Below are 26810 nucleotides of genomic sequence, written 5' to 3'. Positions count from 1 at the left end.
GGATATTTCATAGTCAAACCCTATTCTGACTCGAAAATGAATAAAGTCATGCTTTCATTTATAATAACCTTGGATCTCTGAATGTCTTAGCATTCTTAACACTTATTTTTAAGAATATTAAGAGCTGATTTCATTGAAACAACCCGAGTTTTTCTCCATAAGGACAATGCTAAACCTCATGTACATTTATGCTCTCATTTTTTATCATAAAGTCATGGGAGACATCTCATTTTAAAGGTATAATTAATACACATCTACATGCTTTAGTTTTTCATGTAAAGTGTATACTTTATTTAAATACAAAAAAAGTTGTATTTATATTCTCAATAATCCAAACAAATATAAAAACACTATACGTTTTAAAATGCTTATTAATTATATCTATAAAATGAGATGTCTCTCATAATTCTATTACTAACAATAAGTTGTAAAAGTGCATCAGGTTTAACATTGTGTCTATGGGGCTATACGAAGATGGCCACCAGTTCACCTTTAAGCTTCTTTAAATGAAAATAAGTAGCCAATTATAATAATTCAATGTTATCTTGTTTTCCACCTCTCCCCCTCCCACAAAATATATGTCTAGATTATACAGCCACTAAGACAAGTTGAAAGAAATGAAACCGGCTCCAATTACGAGCATTAATATTAAGACTGCTCCAAGTTACAATGTTCCTAATGTTTGCCCAAGAAACCTTTTGTCGTAAAATATATTTCCAAGATTTCTTTCTTCAGTTAACATGTTTTAAGTTATGACACTAATTATAAACCTGCTTATTGTTTAAATGTTTTGCTCAAATTTGAACAACTAATGCTGTAACTTTTGTTTATAACTGTTTTGCAATTACCATAAGTCACCCTGTTGGAGTTACCAGGTTTTCTAAGCCCCAGGAGAGTTTGATTCTGGCTGGTTAATACCTTCCAGTTGAAACTACACTGGAAGCAAAATTAATGCGTCACTTAAATCTGGCATCATTTTAAGTATGGGTGTTTAGGAGCAGCACATCACTAACCACAAATGTTGAGATATTGGGTTGCAAGGGTAGATCTGGTCTAGTCTACTGCGGGAGATGACTGTTGGAGTTGGTGGTGTTCTCTAAGTGTTGCTAGTCTAGACATAAGGGTATGCTACCTCTTTTACCAGCTTTTACCGGAGAGGCTGGTACAGAGCTGGCCTCTTCTTCCGAGGTGGCATGACAGATATACTGCCTGCTATCCATCCTCATGGATCTCAACAGGAGAGGCTCCTACCTCCAACCTTACCCATTCTGAATACCCTGTCTCATCAGAAGAAAGAAATATTCAGAAACATTCTGTAATTCCAACATTTCTGAAAAAAATCATTCAACAGGAACTGAATTGGGAAAAAATATTAAACACTTTTGATAATACAAAAGTTTATTCTCCTCCATATAAAATGTAATCTTTTACAATCTCATTGGAATCTAGCGGAAACAATGCATCAGCAAAGTACAATATACAACTCAACTGTATTTTACAATTTGTACCGTTTAACGAATCACAATCACAGGGTCTACATACATGTGTCTGATACGTCATACATGTTTCTGATACGTCATACATGTTTCTGATACATCATACATGTTTCTGATACGTCAAATAATGGTTACTAGTGTACAAGCATGATCAGTAATGGCTACAACTTTACATTTGATAAATACTTTAAGAAGCTTTCCACCTAATGTAAAGAATTTCAACAACAATTATATCGGGGTTCAAACAGTTCGCAAACAAAACAACTCGGTATTATAATTCTTTTATAATTTTCAACACAAAAACATCGCCTTATGTCTAACAAACAAACAAAGTTGCTGCACTGCGTTGCTGAACATTATGTACAGTTTCAAGATATGATGTGCAGGACGTGTGTGTACACACAGTATAAAATTTCTAGATAGTAGTTCACTTTATACTAAGTTACAGCATTTGATTTTTCCATTTTGGTTTTCATGAATATCGAATAGACAAATTCAACTGACAAAAATCTAATGCTGAATAAAAGATAAAGCTGTCTTTATACCTAATAACAATAATGATACTAAATCTATGACAAGAAACAAACAAAAAACTAGAGTAGTTTCTAGATACATAAACAACAATATTGGTCGCTATGACATTTGTTCACAAATCCATACCTTTAATAAACAGTCCATAAAAATAATGCAGACAATTGTTCCAATTGGAGGTAGAAAATCCTTAAACCCTTCAGCCTAAGTTTGTAATCGTTTAATCGTCTCATCTTACTTTCACCAAGTTTACATCATAAAGGGCCCCGTGAAAAGTGTTCCGTGTACAAGATTATAGCTATGTACAACAAAATTAATATTTTTTTCTTTGATATTAAAATACACTATCACATCAGCCCTGTAATGATATTCATCACTGCACTAGTGAAATAGTGTCCCTAAAATTATTATTATAAAACCCTTTGATTATCTGATTAGTAATTTATTGGCTGAGCAAAGCTTATCACCTGTTGAGAGGCTTTATACATTTCATTTCTGTCTAACAATATCTCAAAAACGAACTGACTCTATAGACTTGAAATTTTGCATGAAACTTAGGTTTCAAGTAAGCAACATCTAGTTTAATGGTGCATGTCACTCCTTGAGATTTGGCTGAGCGTTAGCAAACAATTTTTATATAGTTTTATGGGTAACCATGATAGCAGTGGGAAAATCCCGGAATAAATAAATCTGTAGGCAAACTGAGTGCAATCATATACATTTTAACATATGACAGTAACGCATGTAGCCTATCCACAAGGTAACCTGATTGTCACTTGTACACTATAAATTTAGCATGGAACTTCATTTCCACATAGACACGAATTATTTCTACGATGGGCAAGTCTATCCATGGAATTTGGCTGAGCGTTATTGAAGCCTATCACTCAGTAGGTTGGCACGATTTCTCTTGTCTGCCGGAGAATATCAAAATTTCTTTACTGTATGATTGTTTGTCTGTCCAAAAGACATCTCAAGAATGAAATGAGCGATTGACTTGAGATTTTGCATACCTCAGCAAAGCCTGTTATGCGCCACTTGGTGTGATCTACTCCTGCAAGGAAACCTAAAAAATTTTAACACTCAAATAAACCTCAGTCGATAAAATTGGTATACACACTATGACACTGAGATCCATGACCAAAACATGAGGCGTAGGTGTCTTCCCCTTACTTCTCCCAATCCCGACCATCGCCTTCCTGTTTTCTTTGTTTCACCTCATGCACCACAATACAACAAGAAGTTCCAATATTTATTTTCTCTCCAGTCTTCCATCTTCCCTGGTGCGTGTGACATGTGTTGTGTAGTGACACTACTTGGTGTGTGTGTTCTCTTGGTTCTGTGCTGTGACACTACTTAATGTGTGTGTTCTCTTGGTTCTGTGCTGTGACACAACTTGGTGTGTGTGTGTTCTCTTGGTTCTGTGCTGTGACACAACTTGGTGTGTGTGTTCTCTTGGTTCTGTGCTGTGACACTACTTGGTGTGTGTGTGTTCTCTTGGTTCTGTGCTGTGACACTACTTGGTGTGTGTGTGTTCTCTTGGTTCTGTGCTGTGACACTACTTGGTGTGTGTGTGTTTCTCTTGGTTCTGTGCTGTGACACTACTTGGTGTGTGTGTGTTCTCTTGGTTCTGTGCTGTGACACTACTTGGTGTGTGTGTGTGTTCTCTTGGTTCTGTGCTGTGACACTACTTGGTGTGTGTGTGTTTCTCTTGGTTCTGTGCTGTGACACTACTTGGTGTGTGTGTGTTCTCTTGGTTCTGTGCTGTGACACTACTTGGTGTGTGTGTGTTCTCTTGGTTCTGTGCTGTGACACTACTTGGTGTGTGTGTTCTCTTGGTTCTGTGCTGTGACATTACTTGGGTTCATTCTCACCAGTCTGGACTTCATGCTGTTGTTGTGCCATTCAAATATATCTTTTTTAATGGCAAGTTCAGACTTTTTTTAGGTCTTTTCAGACAGTCGTGGACTCTAGATTCCAGAAGATTAATCTGTGACAGCCAAACACAACATGTGCTTTTGATTTTTTTGCGTACTTCTAAAAACTTTGTACAGCCACTTTCTCAACACTACGAGACATAAAAAACCATGTAAATATAAACACAATCGGCTGAGCATTAGGATTAGCCTGCATCACTCGAGGAGCTTGAAAAATTTCATGTCTTGTCTCTCTCTACACACAATATCTTGGGAATATACGTGATCTATAGACATGAAATTATGTGTGAAGCTTCATTTTTGTATAAGCAACATTGATGATTGTGCATATCATTCCATAAAATTTGGCTGAGTATTAGCTAACACTTTTACAATGTTCTTATGGGTAACCATGATGGCAAATATCAGACGAACTAAACTGCATTGACATAAAATATTTTTAGCCATTAGCACTGAACGTGTCATGTGCTTAACCCTTTAAACCGCCGTGTTCCTGGATTCATGGTGACACTGATGCGCCGTGTTCAGTTACATACTAAGACCCCCTAACACAGAGTTTTTTTTCTATTTTTAGGAGTTTTTAACATAACACTTTAAACTTCATTTAAAGTTTAATAAATAGAGTAAACAATTAACAATGTTTACAAACATCTCAAATAATGTCAATTTGTCAAATAATTACAACATATTACCACTATCACACAACATTCTACGAATAAACATCGGAAAACACCTTGTAAAATATCAACGTATTACGTAACCATTCCCGAACTTGTTTGCGATACAAAGCACATGGTGTCCAAGTAGTTTGAGTAATGTTCACAATATTGCACCACCAACTGGACATTTATCTTCTAAACATATCTAGCATAATAGAACACAATATAACAGCTGATACAACAAAAATAATCCAGCTGATAATATGAAAACGGGTATACTCGGACATGGCGTTTGATCACAAAACTGTAGTTGCACAGCATAACTCGAGCGTGGTTCTTGTTCGAAAAACTAGAGTTGCACAATATATCTCGGACGTGTTGGTTAAAAGATTATAATAAGGATTTCCCCCTGGACTGTTGCAATGGGCTTCTCAGCCCCATGTATATGTTCTTCATCGGGAAACAATGCAAATTCAACTATGGCACTAGAAATACCTTACACCAAAGTAGATTTCCAAGAGCAACATACGTATATAGTTTCTTGATCGGGGCAATTAGACAAATTCAACTGTGGCACCTTAAGTGATTTAATATGACCAGAAGTAGAAACATTTGACCAAAGTGGGCTTCTCAGACTTGTGTATGTACATATTTTCTTCTTCATCAGGACAATAAGGCAAACTCTGCTATAACACTGGAAATAGCTTAGACCAGAATTACATGACGAGGGCTAGGAAGTAAACGTTTTTAACCGAAGTAAGTTTCTGAGACCTATGTATTTGTGTTTTCGGTCGAGGCAACAAGGCAGACTCAGCTGTGGCATTGGAAATATAATTAATTCAAATCAGAAATGCTTCTAATAAATCGTTGGTAATAAACTTCAAACAAATGATTGGTTTTGAGTTTGTCAAGCTAAAGTATACATGGCGAGTGAAATAACGTATTTTTTTAATTTTTTTAACCCTTTTGCTACCCTTCAGTTTCAATTCTCCATCAAAGCTAGTGTGGTTGATAATCAATTCCTTTCTTGAGGGAAAAGAAAACTTATCTATTCCACAAAATCCTAGTTTGTGTGCTTATACAGTGCAAATTTGCTTTCGGCTCCTGGACTTTAATATTAATACAATGCAATACGTAGTTCTTCACCAAAGCTAAATTTCAGGTGGAAGTGAGATACTTTACTTTAATATACTTCAGGGATTAGTTTCCTTATCTCATTTCGTCCGTAAAAATTGCGCATTTAAATAAATTTAATATTAACGATTTACTGTTGATTAAATTACACGTAAACGGTCTGCTAGCGTTACATATATGTAATCATGTATTCTAATATCACATCATATTTATTTGTGGTTTACTTGCACACTAGCAGTGGACTATGTACTGTATCAACCACTCAGGAAATGTTTCTGTATTTAGCTCTGGGTTTCATTTAAATTGTAATGAACTCGGCTAATTTTGACCGATTATCAGGATCATTGTCTCTAGCTATTCATTAAGTTCCTAGGATAGTTTCTCCCTAAAAATTTTGAATCACAATCACTATTTTGTACCGGATTTGGCATACTTTTCCGAATGAGGTGAAAGTAAAATGAGGCTAAAAAAATAAATAAATGATTCTACTAAATAATACTCAACACTCGATGACAACATGTAAATTATATATATAATCTGAAACAACAAAAAGAAAACAACATTGGAATGCCTATTGGCTGGAATATGTATCAATCGCGGAGTTTGCCGATTTGTTCCGCCAATCCAGTGTGATGTCATCGAGATGGTTATCGAAGTCTATGACGTTCTCCTGCCAACGCCGCTCCAGCAGAGTGGCTGCCGTGTCCAGGCAACTCTCCGGCACCGACCAACTGTAGACAGAGCTGGAGTTATACAACGGTAAAGTAGACTGGTCCAGAAACGGAAAGTGGAGTTTTGGAAGATTCATTCACTTATCGTGTCACAAACAATGAACAAACAAAGTTGTGACTAGATAATCAGACTGTTATTATTACAGCATATCAATGAAAAATAGATTATTACTTGTCTTGATCTAACAGAAAACATAAGTACAATAAAAAAATTCAACTAAAACTACTTAAAAATTATTTGTGGTCATAAAATTTGAGAAAAAATTATTCAACTCAAAATTCATTTTGCGAACATACTATGGGAGCTTTAAAAAGAATTTGTAATGGTGTTAGTTTTTCATCGTTTACAGAGATTTATGTGAAGATGTCAATTCCGGTGACAATAGAAATTTCACTAAAAGGGTTGTTAAAATTACTGACGAAGACTGTCAGTTGAACATCAAACCAGTGTCTAATTTAAATGTAATTACACTGAAATTACTGGTTTGCTTTTTAAAAACCCCAGAAACATAGGTGTTTAGAAAAACCATAAATTACATTGATGATTTCCCCTATAAATCATTTAAAGAGACATGTCTCATTTCAGAATGGTTTGTTGAGAAGTTTTTGGTCAAGAACCAAATTCCTGTTCCTAGACCTACATGACTCTAGTTCCATTTAGTTCCTCATTAATTATTGAATCATAAAACATTGTTAGCCAAATTAAATTCTAGAAATATTCCAGCCTTTGTGGACAGTCATCGTCAGTGAACTTATGTTAAACTGTAACATTTCAAATTTCTCTCCACAGCCACACTGAAAAATAACAATATTTTAACACAGTGTAGATGGAAAACTTAGATGACAGTCTTAACCCTTTCCAAACGAGACATGGGCACTGCCCAGTGTGCTGGAATTTCGGTGACAGACGAATCACAGGCACTCCAAACCTGGTGTACTACGTCTCATTTCACTAACGTATGAGATTAGTTCGTTGGGTTCTACTGGCTCGGCTTTGTGCTGCTTCCTCTCAGTAGTAGTTTGAACTATTTGAAGCAATATTGCAGCTGTTTTTTCGCAGCACATTTATTGGTTTGTTGATGAGCAAAAAAAGTTCCAGCTGAGTGAATTGTCTGACAATGTAAACAAACTAGTCGAGCCACGATAAATTGGGTTCTTTGTCCTTTTATTGTTGTTATCGTTGTAATACAAGTTTGTTTTAGTTTTTAAACTATTGTAAATATGAAGGGTAAAGTGCAATTAAGTAATGTAATCAGTTTTAGGCCTCATTTTTGCGTGAAAATACATAACTTTTATTACTTTGGATGAGTTGCTAGGTTATAGTGTCAAAACAATACTATTTATTTTTCTGATGGCTGTAAGTACAAATGGATTACAAATTAATTACATTAGTGATATACTGGATGTCAATTTAACATCCAGTGATGACCGATTTGCCTTCTCCTCTTGATCTAGACCTAGATAGCCGATTTGTATAAATTTTATTTTTTACAGTTTATTGGAGTAGAAATAATATTACAAAACAATAGAAATCAGTTAAGATACACATTTTCAATAAAACAAATAGGATTTTATGCACAAACAGCTATAAAATATACATTAAACTTGGGATTTTGGTTTAAAAACAAAAACAAAATATTTGTTTTAAGTATTAAATTAAAAAATTAAAAATATATTGTTGTATATCATCAGCTGGAATCGTTGTTCCTTATGGTAGTTACTCTTTATACAAGTCATTTTGTTGTTCTTGATAACTAAAGAGATAATTTAAAGATTTTTAGCTTTTTAATCATAATACAGGTTAAAAATATGTAAAATGTTGACAATGACTTTTTTGTCGCTATATAACTCATTTGATCAAGTAATTGTTGGAATCTGCCAGATTTGAAAGGCTTTTCAGTGCCACAAACATTACATTTTTGTTCCTGTACACTTCATTCTAAAAACTGCATTGCTCATGTTGTATCATTTTTTTATTTGCAAGACGTTTGTCTTTATTTTGTACATTTTGGATTTTTATTTGAGAGTGTTTAGCAAAGTGCTCTGCTGCAATAAATGTGAAAAAAGTACACAACAAACTTGTTTCTAAAAACCCAGTTAATACCTTTTCTGCAAGCAACAGTAAATAGTTGTAATTATTATTTTATTCTGTAGCTTTCGCTGAAAAAATGTTATACAATATGTAACACTTTGTTAATTTTATGTACTTATTATTTACTTTCAACACATGCTTGTAAAAGTCTTAAAAAACGTGAAGCACTACAGATGAATATGTTCAGCACTGACAGAGTTAATACGAAGTGGACGGAATTGGAATTTACCTCGATTTTTCCAGAGTTTTCCACTTGACATCAGCAAATTGTGAGACTATTAACGCCGGCTCCTCCATGGTTAACGATAGTAGGCGGTTGTCAATCTGCACAAGCATCAAATTTAATACAATTCATTATTGTTAACAGGTTTAAGTTTAAGTACAATGATAACAAAGCTTAACAACCCCACTTAAACTCCCTATTGGTTTTAATTGCAACCATTTAAAAATTATTATTCATCTTTTTGATTTCCCAAACCAAAATAATCTGAATTTCAAAATTAAACATCTTAGTTATTTTTTCATTATTTATCTATCATAGACGATCACCTAAACTTTAAATAAACTTAATCATATTTGGATACTTTGGTATTATATAAAAGCGATTGTTATACTCTGTGGCTATCATGTTATACATGTTATTGTATGATATAAGTAGGTTTCAATTAGGTTATCATAAATATGTTACTAGTGGCACAAGTTAAAGTTAATATTTACAAGCACTCACAAGATCTGAGCTTGAATTTAGGTACTAACTTAAGGAGTGTTTTTCTTTGTACGCCAAAAGTACAGGTGCCACCGGAAGCCAGCACTGATGGCCTGGAGCATTAATGATCAATACTTTCCCGAGTTCAGATCATGTTGGATGATCTGGCACGTGATCTCACGTTGAGAAAGTCCTGATCGGAAATGCCCCTGGCCATTATTGCAGGCTTCGATGGCGCCTTACGCACCACCCCGTACTTCTAGAGTAAATTGAAAAAGATTCCTCAAGATAGTACCCAAATTCAAGTTCAGATCACGTGAGTGCTTTTAAAGGTTAACGTGTAACTTTTAATATTTATAATACGTAATTATATATTTACCTACTTTTATATAGCGTAACAAAAAGTAGTACATAGGGACAGAGTGATCTCTCTATAATACCAAAATACCCATTTTGGCTATTTAAAAAGACATTCTCTTAAAAAGCATGAAAATAAATACATCAATATAACAATAAATATAATAAAAATCAAGTGTCCAGGCAGTATTGCCAATAGGAAAGTTATTGCAGTATATAATTGTAGTTGTCCATAGCTGATACTGCATTAATACACAATCAACATCATTACTACATTCAACAATTAAATATTAAAGAGCAAATGGAAGTATAACATGAATTTAACTCTGCTTGGTGAATAAAACAACAGTATGAAAAGATGATTATTACACTGTTCCAACCCAACCATACAAAACAAAATATTTTGTTCCGTTAATAATATAACAATTAAGTTCACAAAAAATTAACTGTCAATAATAAAAACCAGAGTTTCAAAATCCTTATACATCTAAAACTAACCTTTTTAAATATTTTAATAAAATTGATCACACCAACTCATTTAAGGATTCGAATTACAACAACAACAAAAATTATAAGTTGACACAAATTGTGCGCTGGTCAAAATTACAATTTAAAGAAAAACTTCAGCCTTACACATCCTTTAAAACAAATTATCAGACCATAAACTCAGACGTTCTATGGTCTATAAATAATCAATCTAGCTGCCAAAAACAAAAACACCTAAAAACTCCAACAATTTAAGAAAGGATAAAAATGCAATCAAGAAAGGACTAGAACAGCCCTAAAAAGATTTAAGAATTTCCAGTTTCTTTTTAAGAAGAAATTATCCCCATTTTCTGCATCATTTTGCCCATCCATATAGGTGATAGGCCTGTGCGAGAATCTCATCAAACAGAATAAGGAGAGATTCGGTATAGTATAAGGTCGAAAGTACTAATAAAAAGTGTAACGGTCAGTCAGGATTTAAATTTAAACATGACCTAAAGACATAAATAGATATAATATCTCTGATATTTTATTGGTAATAAAAACAATAATAAATAGATTTAGTTTGTATAATGTAACAGTTTTGAGGATGGCAAAATGCTAGACCACAGGAAGTGCTGTCACTGATTTTCTTGTTATTAACGCACTTTCGCCTTTGCTGGTGTGACGTATGATTGTGATTCTCGTACTCATGACTTGTGTTTGTAACTGTGCAGTGACAACACGTGGGTTTATTTTCTCCTGTCTGGAATCCAAAGCAGTTTTTGGGTATGCTTGATACCTTTTCTTTCTCTTCTTTTTTTCTGTTTTTATGTTCTTCTTCTTACCTGACGAAGAGGATAGATTTCAAACCTTGACATGTTGTATTATACGTTATAAAATCCTACTTACTTTTGTTAATATTTTATTCACGTTACATGATCACGTTCTTGTTACCACAAAATTTTATAAGCAATTTGCCCTTCAGTGGGAGTTCATCTAAGGTATTTTTCATTGCATGCTATTTTATAAGCTTCATTGACAACCAGCATAACAGGAGCAGATGTTCTCTACAAGCAGTTTAACAGTTTGTATGTGGCACCGACCCCTCACTTCCTCATTACACTCTGTGGCACCAATCTGGTTGAGTTGTGTGTTAATTAAGAATGATTTGTAACTAAACCTCCCACAAACGTACACTAGTGAGTTGAGCATAACTGAGCTACGTTTGTGTTAATAATAATAATTGTATACTTACAACAACTAAACATGCCGAGCTATTATGTTCCGCTATTTTATCAGCTATCCTATTTGCAGGCTTCTCTATACTGCAAACAGAAGACAACAGTTAATCAGTAACCAATTGGAAAACAAGGTCACAAGACCGAGTGATAGAGAAACAATACCAAAGCATAGAGTAGAAACTGTTACACAACCCACAGTCTAACTACCTCTCACTTGGAGAGAAAATAAAGCTCATAGTTTTTAATAATAATGTATTCACCTTGAACTAACTAATTGGTTTTTAACCTTCATGTAAAAATGTGTTGATTATAATGTCCAATACTGTAATTATTTATGTATTTGACCAAAATACAGTGTGAGTTAAAAGTATGGATGGATACACTCTGTTTAGTTTTTGATGGATAAATATGGAGGGATGGAATACAGACAAATAGACAATAGACAGTTAGAAAGCTCTAGTTTCCACTGTTCTTCTACTTTTATCAAGACCTTTCAAATACGGTGTTACTTAATGGGTCTTTACATTTAAAATTTTTGAACCTCCCTCCCAAAATCCCATTTTGGAGAAATGGGCAAAGTTGTAACAGTGACTAAAAAGTTCTTCTATTTCCTAGGAAGGTGTCTCGAGTTCCATCCCTTCATCTTTATCCTTAACAAACTACTAGAGTGTATCCATACTTTTAACTCACACTATGTAAAAAAATATTAAATTACAACATTGCAATTAAATTTGTCTTTAAACAAGATGTAATTAACAGCAGCATTATAGATTTCAATTTTTAACATTATTACAATTCACAACTCTTACAACAACAATTAAAATGTAATTACAGTTTTGTTCTGCTGTCACATTAGCAGAACAATTGCTTTTTCATGCTGTGCACTAAATTCCTTATCTTTCTGGCTTTGCAGGCACAATTATGGCACCAGTGAGTTTTTGCACTCTCTGTGTCTTTCTTTATGATTATATCCACCGACTCACCACAATTGGACCAGTGAGAACCAAAATAGCACTAAAAGTTGTTGACATCATTGTCAAAATTTAAAAATTTATGGTGATAATCTTACAAGTAAAAAGGTTGGAAAGTAAATAATGAGACAGTTTGATATAAAGTTGTATACATGCAACCTTACTTCCATGACAAAGCTTGTTTTAACATCCAAGGTCAAACCAGACAATTAACCCTTTGCCCTCGAAACAGTATTTAAGAATTGTCCAGTCAGATCAGGTAGTCTGACCATTGCCATTTATGTTTCGCTGGCATCCACATAGAAAAAAACAAGGTAGGAATACATAAAACCACTTTCACATAACAGGCTTCACTAAGGTTGCTTACAAAATTTTAAATTTATAAATCATTTCATTTCATTCTGCCTGACAGATAGTCAGACAGAGGATCATACAGAAAAGAAATTTTTACATTCCCTTTGCAAACAAAAAAGCTAAATTCCATTGTTAGACATGCACCATCATGGAACTCATTCTTGTCCATGTAGAAATGTAGTTCTTGCAAAATTTGAAGTCTACAGATGAAATCTTCCTTGCCACATGATGCATTCACATTTTTGTTCATTAAGATATGTGTTTGGAGCCCCTAAACTAATACCAAATGGGTTGAATTTTCGTACAATTATTTTCATAAAAACATATGAACATATTTTCTAAAGAATATTCCACAGGATTCATTGTTTTTCTGAAAAATAATTGTTATCGTAAAATAATATTTTGAGTCAATTTTTAAATGACCACTATCTTTTAATGTATATAACTAAATTATTACAGAGACTAAACATTCTTGCAAAATGTGGTTTAATGTTGTTAAAAATATTTAAAATAATAAAAACATTGAAAATTATATTACAATATATAATAATTTGCTTAAAGAACAGTATATGAAACAAGAGCCAAACATTCTGCAAAACATCGAACAATTGTGTACATTTTTGTAAATCCCATTACATTTTTCTATATTCAATTTGAAGTAAGTAATTCATTGATGATAAAAATTTTAAGAGTACATAATGACTTTTCATAATTTAAAAGTACATCTTTTGCGCAAGTAAATGAGGCAAGGTCTTTGAAGGAAGTGGGATAATATGCTCAATACAGAATTTGGAATCACAAAACAGTGAAGGAAAAAGGATTTTCCGGACATTTGCCATCGTTCAGTGAAACAAAAAATCAGTAACACTACGTTTCGAGATCTGCAATTTGATCTCTTCTTCAGGTAAATAAATACCTAACACATCATTACAAACTAATGCACAGAACTTGAACTTCAAACAAGCACAGAAACTTCAAACAAAGCACAGAAACTTTAAACAACGCACAGAACAGTATTATTATCAGTAGTTTGTGTAAAGTAACTAAGAAAAAGCTGACCTGGTATCTCGAATGCTCTCATTGGCTACGTAGTACCCTGATATAACCAGGCCTTCTGTACTCGCCCAGTGATCGATCTGAAACAACCGGTTTGAGGTTATAGTATTTATATCGCTGGCATTGTGGGTGTAACATTAGATTGTAATGGTGACTACCCCTGTGGCACCCTTGCTGGATCTTGCCATCTCTGGAATGATTCATCATCACTTTTTGAGTGGGAAGCATACTGATTTATAACTGAGTGCAGATTTCATAACAGGAAGTTTGGGAATTGTGGACTGGGGTTGAAGTTGAGAAGCGGAGGGGTTGGTCAGCATCAGACGATCGATCAGGAATTTTTCTGTCTTGAGGAAACTAATTGGGAGTGTAGCACTCTTAATGGAGGCTGTCACAAAAGGAAGGGAAAGATTATTACAAAATGGATCCTCTTCCAAACCATACAATTTGGTCTAAAATACTAAACTAGACAATGGTATATGTATTAACCAATGTAACATCCTCTAAATTTTATAGATTATCTGTAAGGGTCTAAGTGTTTTAAGACAAAACTATAAATAAGTATAGTTGGCCACAATGAACGTACCAACCGTGTGTTCCAGGGCCCAGGACCGTGTGTTCACCCAGAGGAAACTGTGCGAAAGAGTTACCTGCTTGTGAAAGAGTTACCTTCCTGTGAAAAAGAATCGATTCAAGTTTGTAGCGAAATGGTTTGTCATTGTGATATAGATACCACCATAACTAACCAGGGCTTTGGTATAACTAAGACTATTCATGTATCCCCTTTCCTGTAGAAAACTTGAGGTATACCATTTAACATGTTCACTGTGTTCAATTTGGTAATCTTTCTCATATTACGACATGAGTACCTCTGTGTACAGTGTTTATTTTTAATGTTATGAATCCTGTGACTCATGACGCACATTATTTATATTCAATTAGAACATTATTGAATTATTTAGATCTATCCTGTAGTTTGGAGGCTGTGCATAAACGTAGCAGACAATGACAGCAGCTGAAATCGGTTGTGACCAAGGGATACGATTGCGCATGTCCCGAGTCATGGGTGCCTCATGGTGCAAACGGGAAATAACTGTTTAAGCAAAAAGTCATGTGCGGCATGAGTCATCCGTGACTTATACACAATTCATTTCAATGTTATAACTTTAAAATATACTTTTTGTCTCTTTATCCACCAATTCAATTTTGTAAAAATAACTATTAAAAACATAAGTTCCCCAAAGTAGAGAAGGTCTAGAGAACTGTCACAGGGTTCGCAACTAAAATTGTACTACGAGTCACCAGTAAACCATTCCTCAGTGAACGTGTTAAACAATATAATTTATAACTTGTAGTTAGAAGTAACAAATGTTCCAAGACTTAATCAATTCCAATTATGGCTTAGACATATCAAATTTACAATTAATATTATAATATCTGCCAAGTGACTTTCAGTTACCGTAGCTTAAGCTAAGAAATAAATATATAGCCTACTGCAATCATGTAAATTCTTATACTTACATCTACTTAATGAAATACTTTTAAGCTTTAATTGACCTACTTATAACTGACCTATAGCTACTCAATTTCACAACTACCATATACTGTACAGGGTGTTCCGATGCTATATAGAATCATTTAGATGAATATTCTAGGATTTAAAATAATATCTTTGATAAACGCTTAATATCTACTAAGGAATCCCTAGTTAGTATACAAAAAAGTTATTTTACTATTTTGTTTTTGCAATCAAACTATAGTTACGCCTTCTTATAAAAACACATGAAACGAGGAGGAAGTGTTTTTATAAATTTGTAAAACAAGAGTCTTTATACGTCAACTAGAATATTATCAGCATTTTGAAAATTTAAGTAAGGTGAAAATTACTGAATCATTTAGGGTATTTCAACTAGTATCCATGTCTATTTTAGGTTAGAAAATTTATAACTCACTATTAAAAACAAAGAAAAAATTACAAGCCAAAATCATACAACAGAGTTAGATGTATATCGAACACACTACTGAGTTAGATAAAACGCAACAAAACACTATTGTACAAAATGTGTAAGCACCCTACACACAAGCCCGAGTCAATCAAGCCAAGCTGCCACTATGACTAATTTATATTTTTCCTCTAAAAATACCCTCTAGGTACCAGAGTTTGTAAGTTTCAATAACTGCTAAGTCTAATTAACAAAAAACAAATTTGTAAGCTGATTTTTTGGGGTGTTTGCACATAGTTCAAGAAAGAAAAACTACCGCTTTCTACAATATGTTTCCAAGAATCCATGAATTCAAAATAATTCTTAGCCTGTAGGGAACACTCACTCTAATATACCCAAACGATTGTTAATATAAAAGATTTAAGGATTCTATTTTGTAATATTTCTAGAAATTAGAGAGAATGAATGTGTTAATTTAGATCTTGTGATAATTTCCCAATAAAATTACTAATTTTAAGATATAAAATATGATAATAGCAATAACAAGTTTGTTCAGGGTCCGATGCTAGCCTTTTCATTAATATCATACAATTTTCATAAAAATTAGTCTTAGTCAGGTATTATAATGTAGGCTATGTAGTTAAGGTATCTTCTGTATTTGTCTTCCTTGAACTATACACTGTTACAATATATTTAACCTCTACCAATTGTTGTTCTTTAATGTTGTTATGGTTGGTTAGGTAATTCAGTTTAAGTTGCTGATTTGGTTTGATAGATGAGGAATCTAACAGTAAAAAAAGTACTACTTATATAATTGGAAATGAATCATTTATTCGTTTTATAACAGTCGGCTGAGTTGAATCAGGAAGTCGTAACAGTACAAATTTTACAACTTTCATAGATGGAAATAAATTATTCATTAATTTTTAACAGCTAGTTGAGTTAAATCTACAAAGCAAAGATCTTTGGCAAAGAATTATTGATACCATAAAAAAGTTTACATACTCTTTTTAACGTGAATCATTGGTTTGATATGTTTCCTGAAATCAAACCTCACCAGTAATTTTAACTCTTAAGAAGCTGTTCAAATTACAGTTGTATTTGGATTTTACCTTTCCAAAATCACAATTGGTACTTTGGGATTATACCGACCACACCCAGACATGAATCGTTATTTCACATTTCGTTTCTACTGATTACTAGATTAGCGTAGAACAATATTTCGTCAATATAAAACAGGAATTGTCTTATCGCAAACACCTCCCCATCCTCAGACAGAGGTCAAAGTCGAGCGTCTAGTAGATAACGTGATTGCAGAGTCTCGCCGCCCGTTCAGCTGGTGCATCGCTTTGTTGTACTTCCGTGTTTTACCTCTACATTTCTCCAAACACAAAAATTCAACAAAAACAAACATTTACCAAACTAAACTTTTTATTAAAAAAACACTCAAAACTTGTTTTTATTCTTGATCACATTCCGCCACCCAAAATGCGAGTGCCTCCGGCCATCAGCGCGGGCTTAGACATCACCTTCGGTGCTGCCCCGCGCTGATGTCGACGAAAGAAAAACATCCCTCGAGATAGTACCTATCAGTAAAATATCAAATTCTAGAGGGGCTAATCAGAAATATAAATTGAATTGTAATGGAAAGGCAATGATGTACCGTGCAAATCACGTGATGCTGCGCGGCCTGCCGTAATCAGGATTCTCGAGAAAGATAAGATAACAGCGACAACAATACCGATCACAATACCTGGAAATGCTTGTAAGTTTGTAATTTTGTAATTGAAGAGTTGTTTTTCGTTCTATCATGTTTGTTTCTATAAATTTCTATTTTTGTGTTCTTCATACTGGTGTGGTCGGTATAATCCCAAAGTACCTCACAATTTAAAATCTAGTAAATTTTCCAATTACAGTTTGTACGTAACTTTCTTACTTCGCAATGTTTAAGGACAAAGACTGGACTTTAAGAACATGGCTTTAACCTTTCTACTATTGAAACAATCTTGTGTCTCTTTAGTACATTTCTGTAAGAAACTTTGTGTATAGGATTCAATACACTATACTGATATGTTTACTCTGCTAAACTTTATACATAATATTTTGTATGTTGAAGCTTTAATTTTAGTTGGCTTAGAGATAATTTTTACAGTGGGGTTAATGGTGATGTTAATATATTTACTTTTATGTCTGCAGGGTTATTTTTGGCTTACTACAAGGTATCATGGGAAATGAATTGTAAAAAGCTACCATTATATTTCAGTCTGTACTTGTATCTTTTATTTGTTGTCTTTAAGTGTGTTTGTCTAAGAAAGTTCCTTATAACTTCAATTTTATGCTGTAATTATATCATTAACATTTTACATACCATCAGTGTAAATAAATATTTGTTGAACTCTTCAATCATAATAAATCATTCTTGTTGATGAAGCAATAACATTCTGTTCTTCTTTTTTCCTTTTCCTTATATCCAACCTCAAATTAAAATAGTTAGGTAATGTAAATCAAAATCTCTTGGATAAATAAATGAGCATAAACATGCTTTATGCTTCCTGCAGGAAATTACATGAAGAAAACAGGAATTCAGTTTGTCTAACATACCTGTAATATTGGGATTACACCTATTACAAGCAAAATTACTAAGTAAAATAGATTAAAATACAATGTTATACTTCATTAAAATTAGTAATGCAACAACATGCACAGGGATAATTGTATGTATGCATAGGTAAAAGTGAGATGAGTAAATAAACTGGAAATCCACACAAGAAGAGAGACAATTAGTGCAGGAAAGAGAATCCTCTATTACAACATTGTGTAATAGAGCAACTACCCATGTAAGGAAACTACTCTTCCCTACCTTTTCTATGTTAAGCTATTGCTCATTTTTCACAGGTTCTGAGGTATAAACTTAAACTTTTCATAGAAAGATCATTCTTTTTTTACATGAATGGAATCTCCATAAAAATATAGATTTTTTGCATCCATAATTTATTATTGAAGTTGGCCATCCTCAGAGCAACCATCACATTTAAGTATATATGCCCCAAGCCTATCAATAATCATATCTAAACTAACTAGGTCTAAATATTTAAAGCAGAAATAAAAAGAAATTATGGTCACAAAAAGTAAATAAACATAAGCTGAAACAATTCACTAATGAAGAACACTAAGAAGCAAAACAACTAAGATTATGTTATTTATTTTCTTACCTGAAGTTGATTTCAATAGAGTAAAAGTGTTAGCTAAGTTGGACAAGCCACCAACATCATACAACAATAAAAAAGCATTACCAAATGTTATAGGCCTAATCGCAGAAATATGTTGTGACAACCTATCATCACTATAGCATTTCTTCTGTGATATGGTAGCAGCGGATAGTTACCATGGCATTGATGAAAGAATGTCTCAAGGATTAAATTGTCTTAGTTCTATGATCTAACTACCCATAAAATATTTTTTATCAGTAGCTTAGGTAGGCTAATATGGAATTTATCCTTCTGAAAGTAGGGCATTAGTCTAACCATTTTATCTGTAATGCAAAATCATTTGATTTTCTAATGATATCAATTAAGGCTATGACCCTTTTATTTACTAACCTTATCATTACTGGAACATGGCCTAAATGATAAATTTTTCAATTATATTTCATCAAAAGCAATTAGACGTAGTTTTATTTCAAAATTATCATCATCCTTCGCTTACTTTCTAAATAATTAACCCTAAATAAATTTAAAAATAGGGCATGAGCCAAAAACAAACCTGTGTTAAAGCGATCTCTGCCATAGGCGACACATGTAAACATAAGTGAAAAAGAGGGACTGCGTCCACATAAACAATGTTTGAAGGTTTTTTAGAGTCTTTAGACTTGGAACACTCTGATAACAGAATGCCGTTAACCGCACAATGAGGATATTTGGCTGCATGTAAAATCATTTTACAGTAAGCACGGGACGTAAACTTGATTTCTGCCATGTTTGACTAATTACACCGTCGTCATGATCGGAACGTTGGACTTTGGACCATAGTCAAAGAGTTTTTCTGTATGACGTCAGACGACAACTAAAATTATCATAGCTCTAACACACTAGCGTGTATATACAAACACGTATATTTAACAAAAGTAGTATCTGATAGAGTGAAAAGTTATGGTTATTTAATGTAAATCCCAGTGCCTATGAATATATTATTGCTTAATAAAGATTTAAGAACCTTCTTTGTAAAACTGACCAATAGCCGACCATTTTAAAAACGTTTGTTACAGTGTCATCTGAATTTAAATAATGTAATAATACATCTACGAATAAAAAAAGATTCTACCTCTCAACTCACCTTCTTCTAACAAACAACATATATCCTTGGTAAACCTATCCATGGCAGAATATTATCGTTCTAAAATTACTGAAAACAGAAAAGACTCTAAAAATGTTTTGGGGAATAGTAAATGAATTGGCGGGTAGGGTGCAAACCAAGGACTCATTTCCAATATGAAAGTTTATGCCGACAAATTCAAACATTACTAACGATAAAATTACCCAAGTAGCAAATGATTTCAATAATTATTTTGCGTCTGTTGGGAAAACGTTAGCCGATACAATTAACCCGGTGGGGGACCCAGTGGTGAGCGATAGCGACTATAGACTGGATGCGACATTTACGTTACGTACGGTGACAGAACTGGACATAATACGGCACGTGACAAATTTACGTGTAGGCTCTGCCCCGGGTCATGATGGCGTCTATGCACGGGTCCTCAAGGACAATTTAAGCACTTTTATGAAACCACTGCTATACTTGATCAATTTAAGTATTACCCAGGAATATTCCCCTGATAATTTTAAGTTAGCTAAACTATACCATTTGCACAAGTCAAACAGCTTTACTAATAAAAACAACTTCCGTCCGATATCCCTCTTGAGTGTCTTTGCTAAGGTACAGGAGAAGGTAGTTAAGGAACAGCTTGTACACTTTCTCCAGGTAAAACAATGTGCTTTCTCAGTGTCAGTATGGGTTTAGAGACGACAGGAGTATTTCGGATGCATTGTTTTGATTTAAATAAAGAATTAAATAATGCAATCTCAGAAAACAAAAAATCAATGCTAATCTTTTTAGATCTCAAAAAAGCCTTTGACTCTGTTGATAGAAATAAGTTAATGAATAAATTAGAACAATTAGGTGTTAGGAGCATGGGCCTTACTTGGTTCCAAAGTTATTTTACCAATAGAAAACAATATGTCTCAATTTGTAATGTTAGTAGCGATGCAATTAATGTAGACTACGGTGTAGTTTCAAGGGAGTACACTTGGGCCAATTCTGTTCTTATTATATATAAACAATATTGCCAAGCTAAATTTAAACGGAAAAATAACATTATTTGCCGACGACACACTTATTTTTCTGAAAGGAAATATATGGCCGGATGTGAGACGAGAAGCATTAAGTGATTTAATGTTACTGAAAAAGTGGTTTGATCAGAATGTCCTTTTCTTAAATATAACTAAAACGAAATGTATGCCAATCTCTTTGAATCCTCAGTCGGATTATGTCTTAGAAAATCTGATCATACATAATTGTGGAAATCATAGTAGTAACAGTACCTGTAATTGCGAAGCAATCGAAAAAATAAATTCGTATAAATATCTTGGCGTTATTATAGATTTCCGTTTGAAATGGTCAGATCATATTGAATATCTCAAACAAAAGACCCGAAAGTATATCTTTGCCTTTAAGAACCTTAGGGATATTCTTGCTGTTCAAGAAATGAAAATGGTATATTACGCATTAGTGCAATCTCTTTTTTGCATTTGGGATAATTTCTTGGGGGGTAGCTTATAAATCAAATCTTAATCCTCTGTTTACGGTTCAGAAATCAATTTTGAAAGCAGCTTTTAAAAAAAATGTCATAGATTTTCAACATCCATTTTATTTCAAGAAACTAAAATTTTTTACAATAAGACAACTTTTATAAAATTTCTTTTAATACACATGTATAAAAAATTTAGATGATTTATTTGAAAGAACTCAACAACACCCATAACACACGTTATTCTAGATCAACAGGAATTCTACCACTGCAATTAACTAAATCTTATTTCAAACACCAACTCATACTATCTAGCTCACGTGCTTTTTATTAATATAAGTAAACAGTTTCCTAATTTTTAGTTTTTTCAATGAAATTTATACAATTATCTTTAAAAGGAAAGTTAACCAGTGGATATTATCATTGTCTATTGAGGAGGCAGAGGCAGTGTTGTCTACGAACTACGGGCGGACAGTTTGACATGCCAGTTGAACAGCCACCACTCCTATCCCATCATTATTCGTTATCACTACCCCATTATAATCTGCGGTGACCCTGCTTATTTACCCTTGTTGCTAATAAGTAAATGTTTTTAAAATTAATAATATTCAATTGTTTAAAACAGGTACATATTTAAAATTACACGGTTTTTTCCTTTTAATATATTTATTCCATATTCATGTATGTATGTGGTATATAATAGTGTATTATTTTTGTATTACATTTTTATATTAATTCTTTTTATGTATATCCAGTCCGTTATTTCTTCAGGCGTGAGCAACTCGAGTCTGCGCACAGGCATCATAGCCCATGCAGGCTCATTTCCCGAGGACAATGTTTTATACATGATGTTATTTTTATGATGTTTATTTTATGATGATTATTTCTTATGATATTTATTCTTTGTTCTCATTTCAAACTCCGTTCGGTAATGTAATGAAAAATTTTTTAGAAGTTAATTGTACAATTTGAATTGTAATATTGTACATATATTTTGGGAAATAAATCAATTCATTCATTCACCTTTTTTTTCTCTTTTTTAAGCCTCAGCTTTAAGCTATGACGGCTTCATTGATCACTAGCTATTCATGTTTATTACTGATAGGCCCTCCCCGGGATTTGAACCCGTGATCTCTCAGTTAGAGAGCCAAACTATATCCATTAGTCTACGGAGGAGGACTTGGTAAACCTTGTGCATCTAAATTGTAAGTGGATTAACCTGTATCGACTCAGATAGAAAAGTGAAATGAACACTCTGTGCGAGCGCTCAAACGTAAACACTCACTAGGCTGTTATGGGTTAAAGTAGTGACATCACAATAGGACTATTTAATGTATCTACAATTTTTAGATGTCACCAGTTTCTGACTTACCTTGAGAACATTTATATCCAAAACTCAATAAATTAGACTTTAACTAGATACACCTGAGTTTGGAATATTCCCCTAGTTCACCACAATGAAGACGTCTCTTGTTATTATAAAAAAACTAGGAGTGGGTTATATAGCAGTTTGATGTTATGTGGCATAATTCCAGAATGTGTGTAAACAAGATTAAGATAAACTGTAAACATTGTTCATAATTGGTGTTATTCAAAATTAAGACAGTATTTAAAATATCCTTTTATCAAAACAGTCCAGTGGTAAAACAGAAAGAGCGAAAGAATATTTTCAAATACTGTAAGAATATTTATTAGTTTCATCTGACATTCCGTTCAGTGAGGTAAGCTTTAATTGTAAAAGTTCGGGATGCTTGTCGTGGTATCAATAAACTCAACCTTCGAACAGCAGGCGGTGAAATCCCCACCAATCAGACGATGTAAGGCAACAACATAGGTATGCCAGTATGGAATGTGGTCAATGTAAAGCGGCTGAATCCTGGGTTGGGTAGGAGGCAATGTGTCCATCACAAACTCAAGGATTAGGTGGAACTAGGAGAACGGCAAGAAGGGTCAGAGACAGGAGCATCGGCCTTTCTTTTCTTCGCCGAAGGGACAGATTGAGGATGGTCCACAGTATCACCAATGTCCTGAGTTACACTCATTTTTGGGAGTCAAAAACAATAAACAAAATTGTAATGTTCGCATGCCGCACAATTAAATGGGTTATCACGTACTGAGACGTGTTCCCTAATCGGTATAGGAACACACAAACAAGAAATTAAAATAGTAAATACCTAATACATTGCAAAATAACGAAGAGTGAATCAGAAATAAGTAAATATATATGAAATGAAACTGATTTATTTTAAGTGACATTTGCTGCTCATATAAATAGTATGAATGAATCATTTTAAAGCATTCTAAAATAAAAGCACGTTAATTAATAATAACTATTCGGCATGCTCTAGTAAACCATGAACTAAGCGCTGTTTGAACAATATATGGTTAACTAAGATGAAAACATGTGACGGATTTTAATATACAAAGTATTAAAAACAATAATTAGCAAAGAAAACATAATATAAGAGTATAATAGTAACCAAGAACAAAACATGCAACAATTACACAATTGTTATTTATGGTTTACATAGATGGTACCCAGTAACTCACCATAATCAAAGGTAACTATTTAAAGTTTAATATGCAGCTATATCCCATGCCGAGAATAATAAGATAAATATGTTTTAACTAACAGATAGTGATTGTCCAAATCAACAATATATAAGTATCTATATAGTAAGGCTGAACAATAATAAAACATGGCATGAAAATATAACAATAATCAACAAGTTAAACACGCAACAACTTATTATCGATAGAGCATATTAAAGTACAGAAGTTTAATAAAAGGAAACTTTTTGACAATCTTGAATTTTTACGTATTAAGTTTACTGTATAATGAACAGTGTGGAGAAGTAGGAAAACGGAAAAGAAATATCAGTTTATTGTCTGCTGAAGTATACTCTATTACTAATCACAGCTCATAAAGAAAGAAAGACATATGAGTATACCACACAAACCAGGCCCCTTTACTCTGCTTTAAAGTTTTCCATATAGCTTCACAGGGCTAGATTACAATCACATCATTCCAGAATAGTCAGAAGAAAAATCTCACAAATCCAGTTTAACTTCCATGGAAGAAGTCATAGTGAGTAGTGAGGAAATAACACGTTTCAAATTCGATGAACTCTTGGGATGATGCCGTAGAATATATTTGGTTGAATATTGGTGTCGGTGGAACAGATCCTAAGCGCGGGTTGATGCCGATATCCGAAAGTTATTAGGCTAATAACAGGGCACAGGGCAGTCGATGTCGCTTGCAAGAAGTCTCCTCAGGAAAAGAGTGTCAGCCATTCCCTCTTTACGCTACGGTATGGTAATTGACGTAGTCTTGACCTTGTTTAGTTTAAACAATACGGATAAATTGCCTTTTAATCCTCTATAAATGGCGAATAAGGCCAACCTAATATGGAATCCATACAACACTCCTATACTCCTTAACAGTTCTGACTAAGGTTTTGTATAAAACTCTTAATGCTTTGAAACCGATTCCATCTCTAGATTCCTCGGTAATAAATCCCAGCAATGTAGATTCCTCCTTACAAATGTAAACGATGTGCATATGAGATCCAAGGTTAGATGACAAGATTACTCCAAGATCTTTGATTGTAATTCTCCTCTCTCAAGAGCAGTGTTGGCTAGCTAGTAATTATAAGTGATTGGATTATAAAATTATACTTACACCATTGCTTAATGCGAAGAAGCCATCGTTTAAAATTGTAAATATAGTTAATTTTTTACTACGGTGTACAACTTGATATCGTCAGCAAATAATAGGCATTGAACATAAGTTACTTTCACAATGTCGTTCAGAAAGAAGCCAAAAAGAAAGAGGAAGCCAATATATATGTGTGTGTGTGTGTGTGTGTGTGTGTGTGTGTGTGTGTGTGTGTGTGTGTGTGTGTGTGTGTGTGTGTGTGTGTGTGTGTGTGTGTGTGTGTGTGTGTGTGTGTGTGTGTGTGTGTGTGTGTGTGTGTTGTCGACTTCATTCATTACATAGAGCAAACGGCGATGAAATATAATGTCCGTATAATATAAGTTAAGTTATAGTAGATTGTTCTGTAAAAAAGGCATTCTGATCTGACGCAAAGACATTTTTGAAGGGAAAACAGATTTTGTAAAGTACTTTATTTACTAAGAGTGAATCGGATAACTATAGGTGTTTGTAGTTTTGGTCATTTGACTGAGTGTAGGATATGCAAATAGGGATAACGTAACGTATGGCCAGATTTGAGGCCATATGGAAAAGTGGGTTTCTCTGGCAATTTATTAATTAACGCCATGAGTTAAAGTGCAAGAATGGAGTGGCATTATTTCAGTATACATGGGGGGGATTTCATCAAGCTCCGCTCCTTTATTAGCATTCAACAGCGTTAGCTTTAACTCCACATCTTCATAGTTCAATTGATCCAGTGAGAGGAAAAGTGGTACAAGTCACTTTTTTATAGTTTTGAGATTCTGAAGGGTTTACTAAAAGGAGTACTATAAATCTATTCATCATAATAGCTTTTTACTCTATGACAAAATTGGTTACTCATATCCTGATTTATCATTTCATATATCAAAATATGTACTTAATGAATGCAATCGATTAGTAACAATTTGCAGTTTTTTTTTCAAAATTGACTTGTACCACTTTTCCAAAACATATTTCGGGTAAATAATTGTTTGACAATGTAAGAAACTGAAAGAACTCATTTATTTTGCCATTAGTTAGCTACAAAAACATTGAACAATGATAAGTTAGCCTATCCTTTAGTCCTTTTCATCATCGGATTCTGATTCACTGCAACGATCGATGATGGGGGTGTCGTCAATTCCTTCAGGCTGATTTCCAACTGTCAGGTCTGTGTAGAAACTATGGTGGATGGGAGGAATGAAGGCTAGGAGATCCATCATGTCCTTCTTCTTCGCTGCTGTAACCGGACGAGGTGACGAGTACAGAGCTTCAGTTGTGATACTTGCGAGGGATACCATTCGCCTTACTTTTTTTGCTGGGTGATGTCAAGACAATCAAAGGGAATGTCATCATTCAGTGTCTCCTTGTAAAAGATCTTGAAGGGTTGGTCCCTAAACATACCTCAACCATTGGATACTAAACCAAGATACTTTGTGTTTATCTACATTAGTTTTTCTTCTAGTAATTGATCTTTCGAGCGCGCCTGAGTGGAATTAAAGTCTTCTCGGTTCATGATTTTAACCACAAAAGGGCTTCTTCTTCTTTGACTTTGTTATGGTATCGTACCAATCACGAGGAGAGTACATTGTTTTTCCTTTAGAATACTTTTCTATAATGCCAAAATCTGCGTCATTAGGCAGAAATGAGTGTCC

General features: G+C 33.7%; 2 protein-coding genes across 3 annotated transcripts in view; one reads left to right on the top strand and one right to left on the bottom strand.

Annotated features, from left to right (window-relative positions):
• LOC124353626 (protein-L-histidine N-pros-methyltransferase) overlaps positions 1–16798 on the top strand; it is a 257555-nt gene extending 240757 nt beyond the window's left edge. For both annotated transcript variants that reach the window (XM_046803552.1, XM_046803550.1), the window contains exon 8: positions 14336–16798. The gene's annotated coding sequence lies outside the window, so the exon portion shown is untranslated. The remainder of the gene's footprint in view (positions 1–14335) is intronic.
• On the bottom strand, positions 1381–19693 carry LOC124353627 (ER membrane protein complex subunit 8). The gene is made up of 5 exons (XM_046803553.1): positions 19439–19693; positions 13737–13813; positions 11367–11436; positions 8810–8904; positions 1381–6488 (listed from the first exon to the last, which is right to left on the bottom strand). Exons 1-5 carry the CDS (start codon positions 19649–19651, stop codon positions 6329–6331), a joined length of 615 nt encoding a protein of 204 aa, XP_046659509.1. The 5' UTR covers positions 19652–19693; the 3' UTR covers positions 1381–6328.
• Between the last annotated feature and the right edge of the window lie 7117 nt (positions 19694–26810).

This window comes from Homalodisca vitripennis, chromosome 2 (genome assembly GCF_021130785.1).
Source record: "Homalodisca vitripennis isolate AUS2020 chromosome 2, UT_GWSS_2.1, whole genome shotgun sequence".
NCBI classification, from domain to species: domain Eukaryota; kingdom Metazoa; phylum Arthropoda; class Insecta; order Hemiptera; family Cicadellidae; genus Homalodisca; species Homalodisca vitripennis.
This window is presented reverse-complemented; position numbering and strand designations above follow the sequence as displayed.